The following is a 14,973-nucleotide window of genomic DNA, read 5'->3' on the forward strand; positions in this document are numbered from 1 at the left end:
AGTTACATGTACTCACGCTATAGATGCGCTGGTTAAATGCTCTGTTTTCTATAGAATTACACGATGAAGCAACAAAAGCTATGCCGAAATACCCTCACTGCAGCAAATATATACGTCAAGTGCATCATTCCTTTTTAAAGCAAATAGGTTTCTAGAAGTGTTCGGCCATTCGCCAACATTGGCAATCATCGTCGATGGTACCTGCGTACGATGGTAGCTGCGTAACTGGGGGATGCAGGTCCCTGTATCCCCCAGTTAGGACTATGCAGCCGCACTCGCCTATGTTCCTGATGGCTCCCGATGCATATTTCAATTTCATTCTCACGAACAGACACTGCAAATGTGGTTTGCGCAAACTGATTCGTGGGGGATAACTGACTGAACTAATTCGCGACACCTCTCCCTCGGACCTTGCCTGCATATACGAAGGGAATCAACGCTACTGTGATATGACTTGCCCGGAGTTGCGTTCACAAATGCTCTGCGCAATGCGCATTGTCATGATTGAGCCTTGCGTGATACCTATGTGGATGACCGTGATGTTATCGAACTTTTCATCTGTGTCTGGCCCACTCATTAGAACAGACTGTTATCTGTCCTCTATAAGCCCGAGAGGTGTCCGCTGTCTGAGTGTAGAGGTTCAGGCTCCTGACCTCTACAGATGCCTACACAGCAGCCTGTGAAATCACCGGACCGTTTAAGGACTCGAGGCTTTATGTGGCAGTCTGTCACCGCATGCAGACGTAGCGCCTCGTTTTCCTTTCTTTCCCCTTATATGTTGTTTATAACTATTCCATTTACACGCGTGGGATAGTAAACAAGCTTCACTGGCGAGCTTGATGACTTTTCCTCTTGCGTATCTCTCTCTCTCTCTCTACCAGTCTCGTGATGTGTTTCAGCATAGACGTGACAGGGTCGTCAACATAAATTTCTAATACAAATTCCCAAACGTTAGATATTCGGTTCTTTAATTTCTGCACAACCAATACCGGACATTCGCATAAGGCAGGATTTGTCTACAGATTCTCCGATTCACTGCAGGGAGAACTATCGGCCCTCGAAAAGAGAGAAAGCGAAGCTTCAGCTCCCGCGCGATTCGGTAAGTACGACGTCCCAGCGATATGCTATAATACACTGCTGCGGAAGAACAGCCAGCCAGTGCAGAGCTACCGGCGTCGACCGAGCCTGACGCCGGCGCTCACGTCCGAAAGAGAGAGCCACGAGCAGAGCGCACGGACACGGGCCCACTGACGGGACGGGGAGCAGCAGCAGAGAAGAGCAACGCCGCCCTCGCCCCCCTCCTTCGCTCGCCGCAGGAGCGACGGGTGGCGGCAGCGGCGGCGCGCGGCGTCGTGCTTTCAACAAGTGCTGCCCTCGGCACAGGACCCGGCGGTCGGTCCAGTCGTCATCGGAGCTCGAGCATGGCCGGTGGCGCTCTCCAGGCGGCCCTCGCCGCCGCGCTACTGCTCGCCGGCTGCGGAGGACGCTGCACCGCGGGCGTCGGCGTCCACGACCACGGCGCCGGCGGCGCGCCCCCGCCCTCCTCCGCCGCGCTGGACGGGGACGACCAGCGGCAGCTGAAGTTGGACGCCGTGCGGCACCAGATCCTTTCCAAGCTGAGCCTGCGCGAGCGGCCGCCCCAGCACCGGGAGTCCGCGCCGCCGCTGGCCCGCGAACTGGCCCTGGAGGCACTGCGCAGGGTGCACCTGCTGCCCGAACCGCGCGCGCTCGAGGACCAAGGGGCGCCGGACCCGAGGCAGGAGGACGACTACTACGGACGCACGGCCGAGATCATCGCCTTCGCCGAACCCGGTGAGCGTTTTTCGCTATCAGCCCCCCGCGTCCACCGTCTCCGCATCGTTTATTCCTCTTCCGGGACGCTGTTTCCTTCCGGAAAGAAAAAAAGAGAAGAAGGAGAAAGAACTTTCTTACCAGGCGTTCTCCTTTCGACTCGCTCTTCTCCCGCCACTTCTCGAATTGTCCCGGTCGTTCGTGTGCGAAAGGTGTGCGCACCGCATCTGCCTCGCTACCGAAGAGTGGCCCTGTGGCCTGTATGATAGCGAGTAGGCGAGGGGAACGGCTTGCGCAGTCTGCGTAACTGCGTTCTCGTTTTATTTGGCGCGCCGCGCCGACGACTCGCCGGTGGTTGAACACGTGCTCCTCCCGCAATGTTCGCGGGCTGTGCGTTTGCCGCGCTGGAAATCACCTTCGGCGTGTCGCGGAAACAACTGGACGCCATTCTCGCGCAACGCGGCACAATTTATTCCAAATATATTTTAATTTGCTTCCTTCAGAACATTGCTTTTTCGGCGTGCTTACACTCGGCCATCTGTCAAACGTCTCGAAGCTTAGCAAGACACAACACCGATAAAGAGCAGTGTGTCCTCGCTTCGTAATCTAAAGCGCGAATTTATTTATTTATTTATTTATTTTTTGCACGCTGCCGACCAGACTGTTTCAAGCTGGGCAGATAGCAAATATATGTGCATCATAAACAAACAAACAAACAAAGCCGGCAGCATGAAAAAAAAAAAACGCACGCAAGAGAAATTGCCACGATCTCTCCGTACACTGCGTCACGAGGTCCATTTAGGCTATTCAAATAGAATACAGCACACGGAAAGAATGAAAAAAATTATTAGTTCCGTCAAAATACGGGCGCGGGAAAGCGAGTTCGGTATAATATCGCGCACGTTTCCCAGTGAAACGGCAAATGTACGGTGTAGGATCAATAGCAAAGGAGTAAGCTGAAAAAAAGTTCCAGCGACGTTTTCTTCTTCTCCATGCAATCCTTCGGATATAACGTATTTCCTTTTCTTCTTTTATCACGCAAATTTTTTTTTTATCTTGCGCAGTTTAGGCACTTTCGCAAATTTCTGGGTATGGGCGTGTTCAAATAGCTGCAGGCTGAGTGCTGTTAAACCGAGTTGGCGCCGCTCTCGGCGTTGTGGCTGCTCAGGCTGCGTGTGTCCCGTTTAGCGATCCCCGTTTCGGACGTTTGCTTCAAGCTCGGACGATAACTCTCGCCGACTTCGTATACGGATTGCGTTGGCACGAGAAATCGCGATAACTTGCCGTCTCGATGTGTTGCGTAAAATGTTAGCGTACGCGGCTGCGTGGGCGAGATAATCAGTTCGGCGGCGCCAAACTGCGGTGAAGGCAGCTTCTAGAGCGTTCGTGAATCTCGGTGTAATTTACTAAATTCTGTAACAGTAACCGTATTATTATAATTATTTAAACGAAAATAAATCAAAGAGATGTAATTCACATGTGATGGCGACAGTTACTGCCTTTCGTATTGTAGTGGCAATAATCATTATGAAGATATACTGAAATAAAAGACTGGCATTGCAGTTAGCCACCTGCGTGTAATTAGGAGGGAGCAGTTTAGTTTAGTGCATGCTGTGGAAGTATTCTTTTGCAACCAATCATTTGAGAAAGAAAAAAGAAAGTGGCAGCTAAAGTTTAAATCTTGTATCTCAGTGCTGGAAGGCCAGTTAATCGGTGACGTACTTCCGTCGTCACTTAATGCATTACGATGAGCAACTCCTTGATGATGTCAATGATATTTGCCACGCTAAGGTAGGAGCTATACTTTCAAGCCTTCGTAGAATTTCGGCAGGCGTTGTTTTCGCTTCTACATTCTCGTCCCGAAGACCGCTGTGAAATGTCTCGCGACACTTCTGAGCCTACAAAACTGAGCCAACGCATGCCCGCAAATTTTCCTTGGACGTGATATTCTTGCAAAGCATTGCCTCCTGAGTGAAATTGTGTCGTAACGGCAACCTTTGATCCAGACGTAAATATATTGCACTTGGATTTCCATCAGGATTAGCCCCGCCTGTAGCAACATCGCAACCCCCACAACTACGATTTTCTTAAGCATAATATTATTCCATAGTAAATGCGTGAGGCTGAAAAGGATTAATACCACTAATTGAGGTGACCGGAGTATGATAGGTATGATTACATTCTTTTTTTTTTTTTTTGCCTACTGCTGGACATATATTTTTGAGATAGGCGGGGCTTTAGTTCGCAAGTTCGCAGTTCCTGGGGGTAAGTGGAACGTTTGGACTAATATATGTGTTTATTTGCATGTATGCGAGGGGAGAGGGCATTTATAGCTACAAAACATAGATACCAAACAATGAAAACCAAAAAAGAAAACGACTTGGGATTCCATCTGCATTCCTTGCTTGTCCTGGCTTACATTCTATATTCTTTTTATCATTGCCTTTACACTTGTGAAATATATTCAGACGCTTTTTACACCCATTCTTCAACGGCTAAAACTTCACAGTTACGCGAAAAAGAAAAGTCATAAAATTACATAAAACACACATGCACAACAAACAGTATCAGTTGCCGTTCCAGAGAAAAGAATGCGAATGGACAAAATTACAGCTAATCTATCAAAATATGGCTATTATTATTTTTTAACTGCGTAAATTACGCTTAGCATTTGTATAAAAAATTGGAAAGTGCTCATTATCGCTCTACGCGAGCAACCGGAGCCGATGCTTCGAAGCATCCCGTTTCAAGGTTGGTCCTCAGTTTGCCCTCATTATGCAGTCAAAAGCGAGTAGTAGGCCGAAATAACTTCCCCTCCTTGATTAATGGACACGTTCAGGGAGCGTGGGCAACTCCTTTTAGCCGTCTTGCGGACCGCCACCAGCTTTCTGGATCATTATAGAGGACCGCGTGGCTCACTGACCGTTCGCCTACGTCACGCCTACACCGGAGCATGCGAGGGTAATGTTTGCGCTCGTTTGACCGCAAATTATGACGTTCGACGGAAAGCGTTTCTAATTAATGGGCGTTCGAAACCTCCCTCCCATCCTCGTTCCCCCCTTTCGCCAAAGGAAAGCCTTGTGCGGCACCGCGTAGTAAAGGGCTCAGGATCGATTTTCTTCACCAGGGGGCCGTTCAATGTGAACCCGAATGCGCACGGGCGTGAAGCATTTCGGCACCATCGGCATGCGACCGCCGGAACGGCACACCATCCCGCGATCTTTGCACTTAGCTGTCGGACGCCGTAGCGGCCGCCCCAGGACGGCATATAACGTGCCGGATATATTTCAAAGCGTGGGTAAAATTACAGTCAATCTATCAAAGTATGGCTATTAATCTTTATTTAATTGTGTAAATTACGCTTAGCGTTTGTATAAAAAATTGGAAAGTGCTCATTATCGCTTTACGCGAGCAGCTGGAGCCGATGCTTCGACGCACCCCGTGTCAAGGGGAGAGAACACGGGATTGCCTTGGGCAACGGCTTAACAGCTTAAACATAACAAGGAGGTTCGTCAACGGAGATCTCGGATGCGGCTTCATTCGACGGCTTGACGGAAATTTGCGAAGAGAAGTTGCAGCGTTCAGGTCATTGAAGTTTATGTCTGCGCTTGTCCCACTTTCTAGATGATGCATATCAAATTGAAGTATTTGTATACATACATACATACATACATACATACATACATACATACATACATACATACATACATACATACATACATACATACATACATACATACATACATACATACATACATACATACATACATACATACATACATACATACATACATACAACCCATCTGCTTATTTTTTATTGCAGAAGCGATAATAAGGTGGTGGCCGAGTCACTGCAGACCACCATATACTGCTCACTCTAAAAGAAATGAACAGCATAGTGCTGGAAGGCGCTATTTGCGAACTACAGTCAGAAAACTTTTTCGCATGAAATGTCTCAAGGTGGTTTTGTTGAGGAAAGTACAAATAACAGTTGAAAAAAAAAATGAAGAGCAATATAGCCGTGCCTTAAACTCTTCTTGAGAAGAATGCTATAATTACTTTGCAAATTCTAAATTTGCTCCTTCTCGAAAATTCACATACAAAGTCGCTAGAGGGAAGTGTGTGACGACGAAAGCCAAAGAAAACTGTCGGCACCTTTTCGTAGCGATTGGCGATTACTTGTAGCGTCTAGCAGAATGGGCGTTGTCTTCGTTGAAATTTAGGTTATTCGCCGAACGCTTGGTGTCGACAGTGTGTACATAAAGTGTCATATACTGAACGGAACTGTTACACCAGTACTCTGGAATACACACTAGCGAAATAGTCCTTAACAGACAACGTTCTGCTCGATGTTAGGAAAGATAGAGAGATACAGACACTGCAACAAAGTAACAAACAAGCAAGCAAGAAAAAAGAAACCAAAGTGCTGGCGTGGCTAGCGTACTTATAGTAAGCGGCTGTAAAAAGCCCTATCTCCTTTTTTTTCCCCTGCATTGTTAGCATAATAAATAAAACCAAAAAGAACAACAACCGAGTGAGCAAACCACCGATAAAGCTTGCGACTCCTTCTTGCTGAGGGCTGAAGGCGAAAGGCTGTAAACTTGAGCTGCTCAACCTTGCGGTCGAGGAGGAAAAATAAAGAAATGCAGAAAACGAAAGAAAAGGAAAGGATGAAAGATAACGGAAGTCCCAGGGGGGGGGGGGGGGGGAGGTCCTTGCGTGCTGTGACAGTACGACGCCTCGGCAAGTGTATCGTGAGTCAGTCTCTAAACACGCAATATAGACGCCCGTCTACCTGCTGCCAATCGGCCGGCGGTGTTCCCGGCATCTCGTATGGCCCCATTCACTTCCGTGCCAGCTCCTCGTTCGGCGCTTGTTGTAAAGTCGAGCGATTTCGTCTTTGTCGGGCAATGTGGTCGCACCGTCGCCGACCAACGCGAAGCGGGACGGGAATAGAAGAAAAAAATTGATGCAAGAATTCACCAGTGGTCGGAGTGCTCAGAAGAAATAAGGAAGGGAAGAGAGAAAGGGAGGGAGGAAGAAAGCGATGGAAAGTACGAAAGAAAGAAAGAAAGAAAGAAAGAGCAAAGTTACCGCTAGGAATAGAAGTTAGTGAGGTGTATTATGGGGGAAGGGGGGCGGGGAGTGGTAGGGGGTCGACCTTGTTTTCTTTCGCAGATTACGGTAAGCTTAAACCACGAAAAACAAGCCTCGTAACCCATCCCCACCTTACGGGAAGTAGAAATAGTTCACCCGCGTTTTTTTTTTTTTTTTTTTTTTTTGTCATCACACTTCGGCGGCGCTTGCCGCGCTTTTACGCTGCCGGCCTGCAAGCGACTGTAACCGCGACCTATCCGCACGAGAGAGAAAGAAGCGCGCATCAGGCGACGTCCGTGCGAGCCGAGTGTACGAGCCTCTCGCGGCTATATCGCGTTACGCGGAGAGTGAAAAAGGAGAAAAGAAAAAGATAGAAAGATAGAAAAAGGGAAAGAGAGGCAAAATAGAAAAGAAAATGCGAAGGAAAATAAAACGAAACGAAGGGGGTAGGAAAAAAAAGAAGAGACCGGTAAAAGGAAACAAAAGAAATCGTGGGCGTCAGGGCGATTCGAAGCTCCCTGTTTCGTCGCTTCTACGGTATCACAAAAGGCGTTAAGTTGCACGCACGCGCAATCCGTCCGGGTGGCTCGGGCGTGCCCACGCTATATATGCGCGATCGCGTGCTGAGCGGTTCGTCAGCACGCGCCGCGTCGCATTCAGCCCCTCGGCGAGGAAAGCAGAGACCGACCGAGCTAAAGGGCAGAAACGACGCCGTTTCTCCCGCGCTTTTTACCGCGCTGCGTTTGAAGCCGTTGTGGCGGGGTTTACGCGCCGAGTCCCTCCTTTCGTTTCCACGAGTCGTCGTTGTTCTCGCTCGTGTAACCCTTTTAACGAAGGCCGATTATTCGCTCGGCGAACTGCGCGTTTTCATTCTTTTTTGCTTCGACAGCCGCTGGATGATCGAAACTACACTGCGTTCCATATACGTAGCAGTCAACGCTGTGGAGGCTAGAGAGACTTCTTGCAGTGGCTTCGTCCGCTGTTGGATATAGTTCGACGTTTTTCTTTATATAGGCTCGGTATTGAATGAAACAAGTTTTAATCCTTAAAAGGCTGTGACATACGGCTGCTGATGCGTTGTTTTAGATCATTTTTTTTTTTCATTGCGTTCTTTTTTTATTTGCAACCCGTCGCCAGGAGCCTGACGTGCTCGCTCGCGCGAGCGAACGCTGTTGGCGCGCAGTGAAACATGGACGGAACGCCGAGCGACGCATAGAGGGCGGAGTGATAAATTTTCTTGACCGAACTTCTTGCGTAGCTTCGGCAGCGTTGACTGCATGCTGTGCATGGAACGGAGTACAGGTTTGCCAAGTCGTTCGGTCCTTTCCGTTACCCATTCGTCGGGCAACTTCCCCACCCTAAGCTTCTTCCTCGCTATGTTGTTGTTGCTGTTGTGGGGCTTATTTGCGAATAAGGCGAAAAAAAAAAAAGCAAAGCTTTGCTCGCCGCCGTCACTGGGGATGAGCAGTTTTTTTGTTTGTACGCTTGTTTATTAACCTGCATTGTTATATATGGGAAGTTCGGAAGTATCTTGACGCAGCTCAAAAAAAAAAAAAAAGAAAGAAAGAGTTACACGCGAGAGCAATATGGATATCAATAAAAAATTTTAATAATAAGGAAGAGCATTCGCAACCGCTTAGAGTGAAAGAAACACACTGCATACTCTCTACAAGCACGCTAAGTAGTTGGGCACTGGACCTGCGAACCAAACGCCAAACTGCCTTGGCGTTTGCCAATTACCGTTGGTGTTCTTCAATTTGTGCGCGGTTTGGCATAACCACGCCGACTGCGAAAATGGCGACGCCTGTGCGAGTATTATATATATATATATATATATATATATATATATATATATATATATATATATATATATATATATATATATATATATATATATATATATATATATATATATATAGCGTGTCTAGTATGAGAGCCTGCTCCTGTCGCAGTAAATGAGTTCGGAGCCTGAGAATCCATTGACGTGTGCTGATTAAATAAAGTATAGCTGGGGGGGGGGGGGGGTAGGGGTTCGTGTCGGGCTGCATGGCCACAATGTTGAGGGTCATTGTCGCTCGCGGCGTAGGCGTGTCTTTCAATTTTGTTCGTTTTATTAGCGCTACATACGTAGCGGCGAAAGAGAAATTCAACGCAATGCGGTTCCTTAACCTTGGCATATCTTTGAAAAGGGCCGGTCGCTTATTCGTCGCCTGGCATATGGGAAAATTGCCGCTCCTGCGATAAGAGAGAGAGAGAAAAAAAAAGAAAAGGAAAAAAAGAAAGGAAAAGCCGCATATAGTGGAACTTGTCAGTGTATTTAGCGCGTATCGATCATGATTTCCTTGATGTGTTACGGAGTAAGTTGCCGAACGCCATACGAGTATAGACGTCGTCCCGAGCTTGTCTTGGGCTATTCTTAATGCAGCTCATTGTTAACAATTGTGTGTTAGTTACACAAAACTTTATGTATGCTCTATGGCGTTCTCAGTTCACTTGTTCTCGTAAAACCCTTTACCTTCCTTTGCTACTACGCAGCCGCTATTGCCAAAAGGACCAACGCGCCCTCAAGCAATTCAGTAGTGGCCTTTCGGCATAGTTCACTTTCACAGCATTTTTGTATAATGAATGAATGAATGAATGAATGAATGAATGAATGAATGAATGAATGAATGTCACAAAAAGTCAACTTCTCTCACTTTAGAGCGCAAATCTTGCAGTGGAACTTCGAGTGTATCTGCACATCTGCACCCACATGTGTTTCATACTAAAGGTGCTGGAGAGAATACGGTGCCTGAACATGTACGTGTGTCATTACAGGGACAAGCTCTCAATACTGACCTAATATTGTCATCTTAAATTCGCTGCGTGGCAATGATTATCCTCATTTACCTTCTGATTTCGACCACCGCATAGTTTTCAGATCATAATAAAATACTCTTCAATATACGTATGTGAAATAATGACAGTCACTATAGTGGTGGGTGCCACTGCACAAGATCCACACAGATTTATAGCGATACGCAAGCTCAGAAGTGCCAGTTTATTTATGCGGTCGAAATTACATAATACCCTGTGATTTATCATGGGTTATTTATTGCATGCACAGAGCTCTGGTGGTTAAACAGCAACCGAAAGATGGTGCTCAGAATTTTTATTTTAGCGACTACAAACATGCACGTCACCAGGTCACTGGAGCATGACTGGCGCTTGTTTCTGTCTGCATTTCCTTCCTTGCTTGCTTCCTTCCTTCCTTCCTTCCTTCCTTCCATCCATCCTTCTCTCTTCCTTTCCTTGTTTCTTTCTTTCTTTCTTCTATCTATCTATCTATCTATCTATCTATCTATCTATCTATCTATCTATCTATCTATCTATCTATCTATCTATCTATCTATCTATCTATCTATCTATCTATCTATTCATTCTGCCTTTGATTTTGGTGTTGGATGCTTCTTTTGCCGGTGTGCTACCTGCTCTCCCCATTCCGCCTTCTTGCAACGTAACAAAAATGCCGACGTCAGCTCTCATGCTGGCAACGCACCGCGTGCATTATTGCTGTCTGATCGTGAGCAGCAGAAGCAGCCGCCGCGCTTACGGCGCGCGGGACACTGACCCGGCGGAAGCAAACGCGGCGGCGCGCCTAGTATAGTGCACGCTTTATTACCTGCGCCGTGAAGACGAACGATTCCCGCCGCCAGCTCTCGTCTCGCCCAATTACGTGCAGCGCGGCCGAAGCCACGAGTGTGTCAGTAGGGCCCGTCTGCTCGTCACGCAGGGCGTGACTGCGCACCAGTCCAGCGTGGAGACGGCGTCAGGTGTGCCGCTGTGGCAGTGCGAAGGCTACGACTGGTGCATCTGTATAGGGCGAGTGTCCTTGAGACGAGAGAGGGAGAGAAAGAAGAACACGATGAATGCCAACGATGTCCGTATAAAGCCTAAATGTGAAGTGGCGTGCGAATCTCGCCGTCTCTTGTCTATTTTGGGACTACCGCGCGTCCGGGTTCGGTCGCGACAGACGTTGCACGGAACTATAGCGAGGCCACGCGTATGGCGCGGCGAAGTTGCCAGCGAAAAGACGCTGAGCGACTCTCGGCCGCGCTTACAAGGCCAGCAGTGTCGCTGCGCCAGCATAGTTATCGGGTCAAGTGCTTTCCGGAAATTTATGCACAGATACTCGTAGAGTATTAGTAGCATAGCTGCTTTATATGCGACTTATCGACATTTACTATACGTAGAAAAAGAAAAGAAGGAGAAACCTAAAGACAGCTTTACTTCATGTTTTCTCTGTGACTTTCGCAATGGAGGCCAAGGGCACGCGCCTGCGATAAAAATGATGTGTTTATCAACGCGGTAATTAGGCAGACTCCATTGACGAGCCTTACCGCATTTGCTTCGTTGTAAGGTGCACATTTGTTGTGCCCAACGAGAACGAGGTATACAGGAACGACGGGTGGACATTGTGAGTGAAGAGAAAACTAAAATTATGCGGCATTGTTGTGCTTTGATACCTAAGCACACGGAGCACTCCGTCTGGATGCGACAACTTTGCTGCCGCTCACAGGCCCCGTTGACCGATTCAGCTGCCGCGCATTGGAAATCCCAAATGGCCGCAAGGTCGTTGTTCTGCTTAGCACCTCCTGCACGGTGTACATCAGGGATGAGAAACGTCTACAGCCACCAGCTGTTCTCATTGCAATAGAGCGTGTTGCTTAGATAGTTGCAGATTTAACAGGCGTTTAACAGACGTGTAATAGATATAGACTACTGCTAAAGTGTTTGTTGCGTGTCTGTCTTTCTCTCTTCCCGTTCAAGGATAAAGAACAGCGGATGACAATTTCGGCCAATCGAAGGACTCGCCAGTAGCTGACCCGCGCGGGGTCGATTGCGACGTTCTTTAAGAACCTTTATTGCACTCGCATGAGCGCGGGCCGCTGCGAGCGGTGGGACGCGGCCACAGTGGGCTGTATACGAATTGACGTTTGAGCCGACTCGTGCTGTGCCTGCTCTACATCGAGGGGATAAGGGGCCGCAATGCTAAATGGTGACGTTACCACGTGCAACGAAGCGTGTCATATGCGATGAGTGGATTTATCGTACAGTATTTATATAAATGTATATACCAAGACGGTCTACCTTTCCTCATGCAATAGACAAACTTTCATTGACTAGGAGGAGGAGGAGGAAGAGGAGGAGGAGAAATAGATGGAAAGACAGGGAGGTTAGCCAGTTCTCAGACCGGCTGGCTATTTTGTGCTAGGGAAAGGGGGTAAGGGGAATAAAATATAATAGAGATGTATTCTTCTTTCATTTTTTCGCTTTTAATTTTGCTCTTCGTTCACCAAGTTCTCAGCTCTCAAGAAGCCACGTGGGCAGCTCGGAAAGACCGACGAATTGACTCTCCGTAAACGGCAACGTGGTAGCCACGGTCAACTGCACTTGGTACGATGTCGTGAGCGGAAAAAGGTTTCCTGTTCTGTTCTATTATGTATACATGGTTTGCTGTGAAGAGAGAGAGAGAGAGAGAGAGAGAGAGAGCGGCAAAGGAAAGACAGGGAGGTTAACCAGAGATTATCTCCGGTTGGCTGCCCTGTACCGGCAGAGGGGAAAGGGATGCGATAGGTCTGAGAGAGAGAGAAAAAAAGAATTTAGAAAAGGTAAAAAGAAAAACAACGCAAGCGTACATACAATACAGAACTGTTTCTCTGGGCACTGTCACGCAGTCTGCGAACGCGTTCCTAGTGTTACGCAGTGTCACCGTGCCTCCCTACGTCACACAGCGTGCAGTCACAATTTGTCACAAAGTCCGGTGTCTTTTAAATAAAGCAGCAGTGCCCTCATAGCGGCTCGCACTGATGATCGCGTAGGCCGGTTTCCAAGGATCTTGTCTTCCTTTATTAGGCGCTATGGAGAGATAGAGAGTGCCTCGGCTACTCCGTTTCGCTGGATTATACAGCAAAATATACAGAAATACCATACCAATAAAATAAATAAATAACTGAAAGGGGGAACGAAGACGATGAAACTAATCAGTATAACAGTGCCAGAACGGAGAGTTCACCTTGCGTGCGTCCGTGCCACTAAACTAATGATGCACCTGTCACTTCACAGTTCTGTTCGTAGTTCTCATCTACTGGCTCGAGGGTCCTTCACGTATGCAAAGTAGACGGATAGGACCAAACGCGCAGTTCAGTTCAAGCTGCGTCCACAGTTTCAGATCGCAAGTACCTCAACCAATGCACGACTGCGCAGGACCGCTACTTATCACAAACGCTGATCTAACGCTGTGTCCGCTCCTTCTTCTTGACTTCAGCAGCGGGATGATCATTGGGAGCGGGTGAATGCGGTACTATACTCCGTCTATAGGTGCGGTACTGGAATGCCGAACCCGGTGGCGGTGCGCGAGCCTCCCTGCCTTCCGTTCGTTGGGACGCGACGCAGGCGTGGAAGAAGGCGACTTAACCAACGGCCTCCCGCTGCGCCAAAGGCGGCGAACGGTCGTGGACGCAGGGTGCGGCCGCCGCACCTCATGCGGAGTTGATCAGTCGGAGTTGAGGCGGAAAGATATGCGTGCGGTTAGAACAGAAATCGCCCGCACCAGCTGCGAGACAAGTCGTTACAAAGATGATACAACGTCCCCCGCCCCTATGTTGGTGTAGTCTAAAAACGGTGGAGCACTTGTTACTTGAAGGCCTCGCTTAACTCGGCGACACATTCGGTCTTGAGCGCCAGACGGACACGATTTCTCACGCTCCCACTAACGTTACGTTTAATGCCCTGCCCTTCGAAACAGTGGCAGGTCTTGGATTCACTTTTCACGTACCTTTCGGAAATCGGTGGCCTTATCGGAAGGATTTAGCGTTGGTAGGTTTAGTTCGTGGTACGAGAAAAGCCCGAGTTTATCGCCGTCGTCTGACTTATAAATATCGTGGCGCCATTTGCTCGCACATTTTCCCCACTCCTTTCCAGTCTCCTCCGGAATATTTAAATGGAACACTTTGATGCAGCGCGAAACGTGACACGGACACAAGAAGGCACATATAAAAAGAGACTGTGCACAGCGCTACTAGCAACAACAATGTTTGTTCTCAAAACCAGACCGCTTATATACCACGTGCGCCACAGCAGACACAAATCACGTGGAAGCACCAAGAAATATGCGCGATGAAAGTCACCCTATCCCAACCACATCTCTGACCCGCAATAACCCGCCGAAGTAATGTGTCGCCTCTGACACAGGAAATCTAGCTCCCTAGAAGACAACGCTATTGATGGTCTGCTAATGTACAGATCTCCAAGTGGGCCGATATGCTCTGCCTCAACAACTAATCGGATGATCTCTTCTTTATATCGACCAACAATGACGGTTTTATCAAACAAAGGTCGGCAAGGACATGCTTTGGTACGGGGGGTGAAAAACGCATCAGGTGGCAGGTTTCTTTTTTTTTTATTATCGTGCTCTCTCAACCGCTCATTTAAGCACCTACTGGTATGGCCGACGTATTGTTTTCCACAGGAGAGAGCGGAATACGATAAATCACAAATGCCTTGCAATCAACAAACTTGCTCTTATGCTTAGGACAAAAAAAAAAAAAGGTTGAGTGCACATAATGTATAGAAACAACACGAAGGCATACAGAAGAAACCCGTACGGGTATCTCAGAGAACAAGCTTCGCATTTGAAGAAAGAAATCTGTCCTGTCCCGGCGGAATCGAACCCGGGATCAACGTCTTTCCGGGTCAAACGCTCTACCACCTGAGCTAACTATAGGAGCTACAAAGAAAAGCGATGTGGTTTTCACATTACAGCTTCGTTTTCTTCAGTTCCTGTTTGTGTGCTACGTGTTAGCACAACTGCCCTTTATGAATAACACGAGTAAAAAATGTTGTCAACAAGCACCATATATCGCCGGCTTCTTCACAACCCTGAATTGTTAAATGAGTCAAGGATGATGACCGGCGAAGTGAAACATTCCCGCTATTCCACAGTTCACAGCCAAACACGTGCCAGTCAACTTTGCAATTTAAAAACGTAAGATGAGGAGGAAGGCGGGAGGGGAGGGGGGTAATATACAGGGTGTTCCAGCGAAC

The 14,973-nt window shown here is 47.9% G+C and overlaps 1 protein-coding gene across 1 annotated transcript in view; it reads left to right on the forward strand.

The window, feature by feature from the left end:
• Positions 1-1,414: 1,414 nt before the first annotated feature.
• The window catches only part of Actbeta (inhibin subunit beta), a 210,623-nt gene continuing 197,064 nt past the window's right edge, over positions 1,415-14,973 (forward strand). The window contains exon 1 of the mRNA XM_075681994.1: positions 1,415-1,812. Coding sequence (XP_075538109.1) covers positions 1,422-1,812 — 391 coding nt within the window. The 5' untranslated portion in view covers positions 1,415-1,421. The remainder of the gene's footprint in view (positions 1,813-14,973) is intronic.

The sequence above is a fragment of the Dermacentor variabilis genome, chromosome 2 (genome assembly GCF_050947875.1).
Source record: "Dermacentor variabilis isolate Ectoservices chromosome 2, ASM5094787v1, whole genome shotgun sequence".
In the NCBI taxonomy this organism is placed as follows: Eukaryota; Metazoa; Arthropoda; class Arachnida; order Ixodida; family Ixodidae; genus Dermacentor; species Dermacentor variabilis.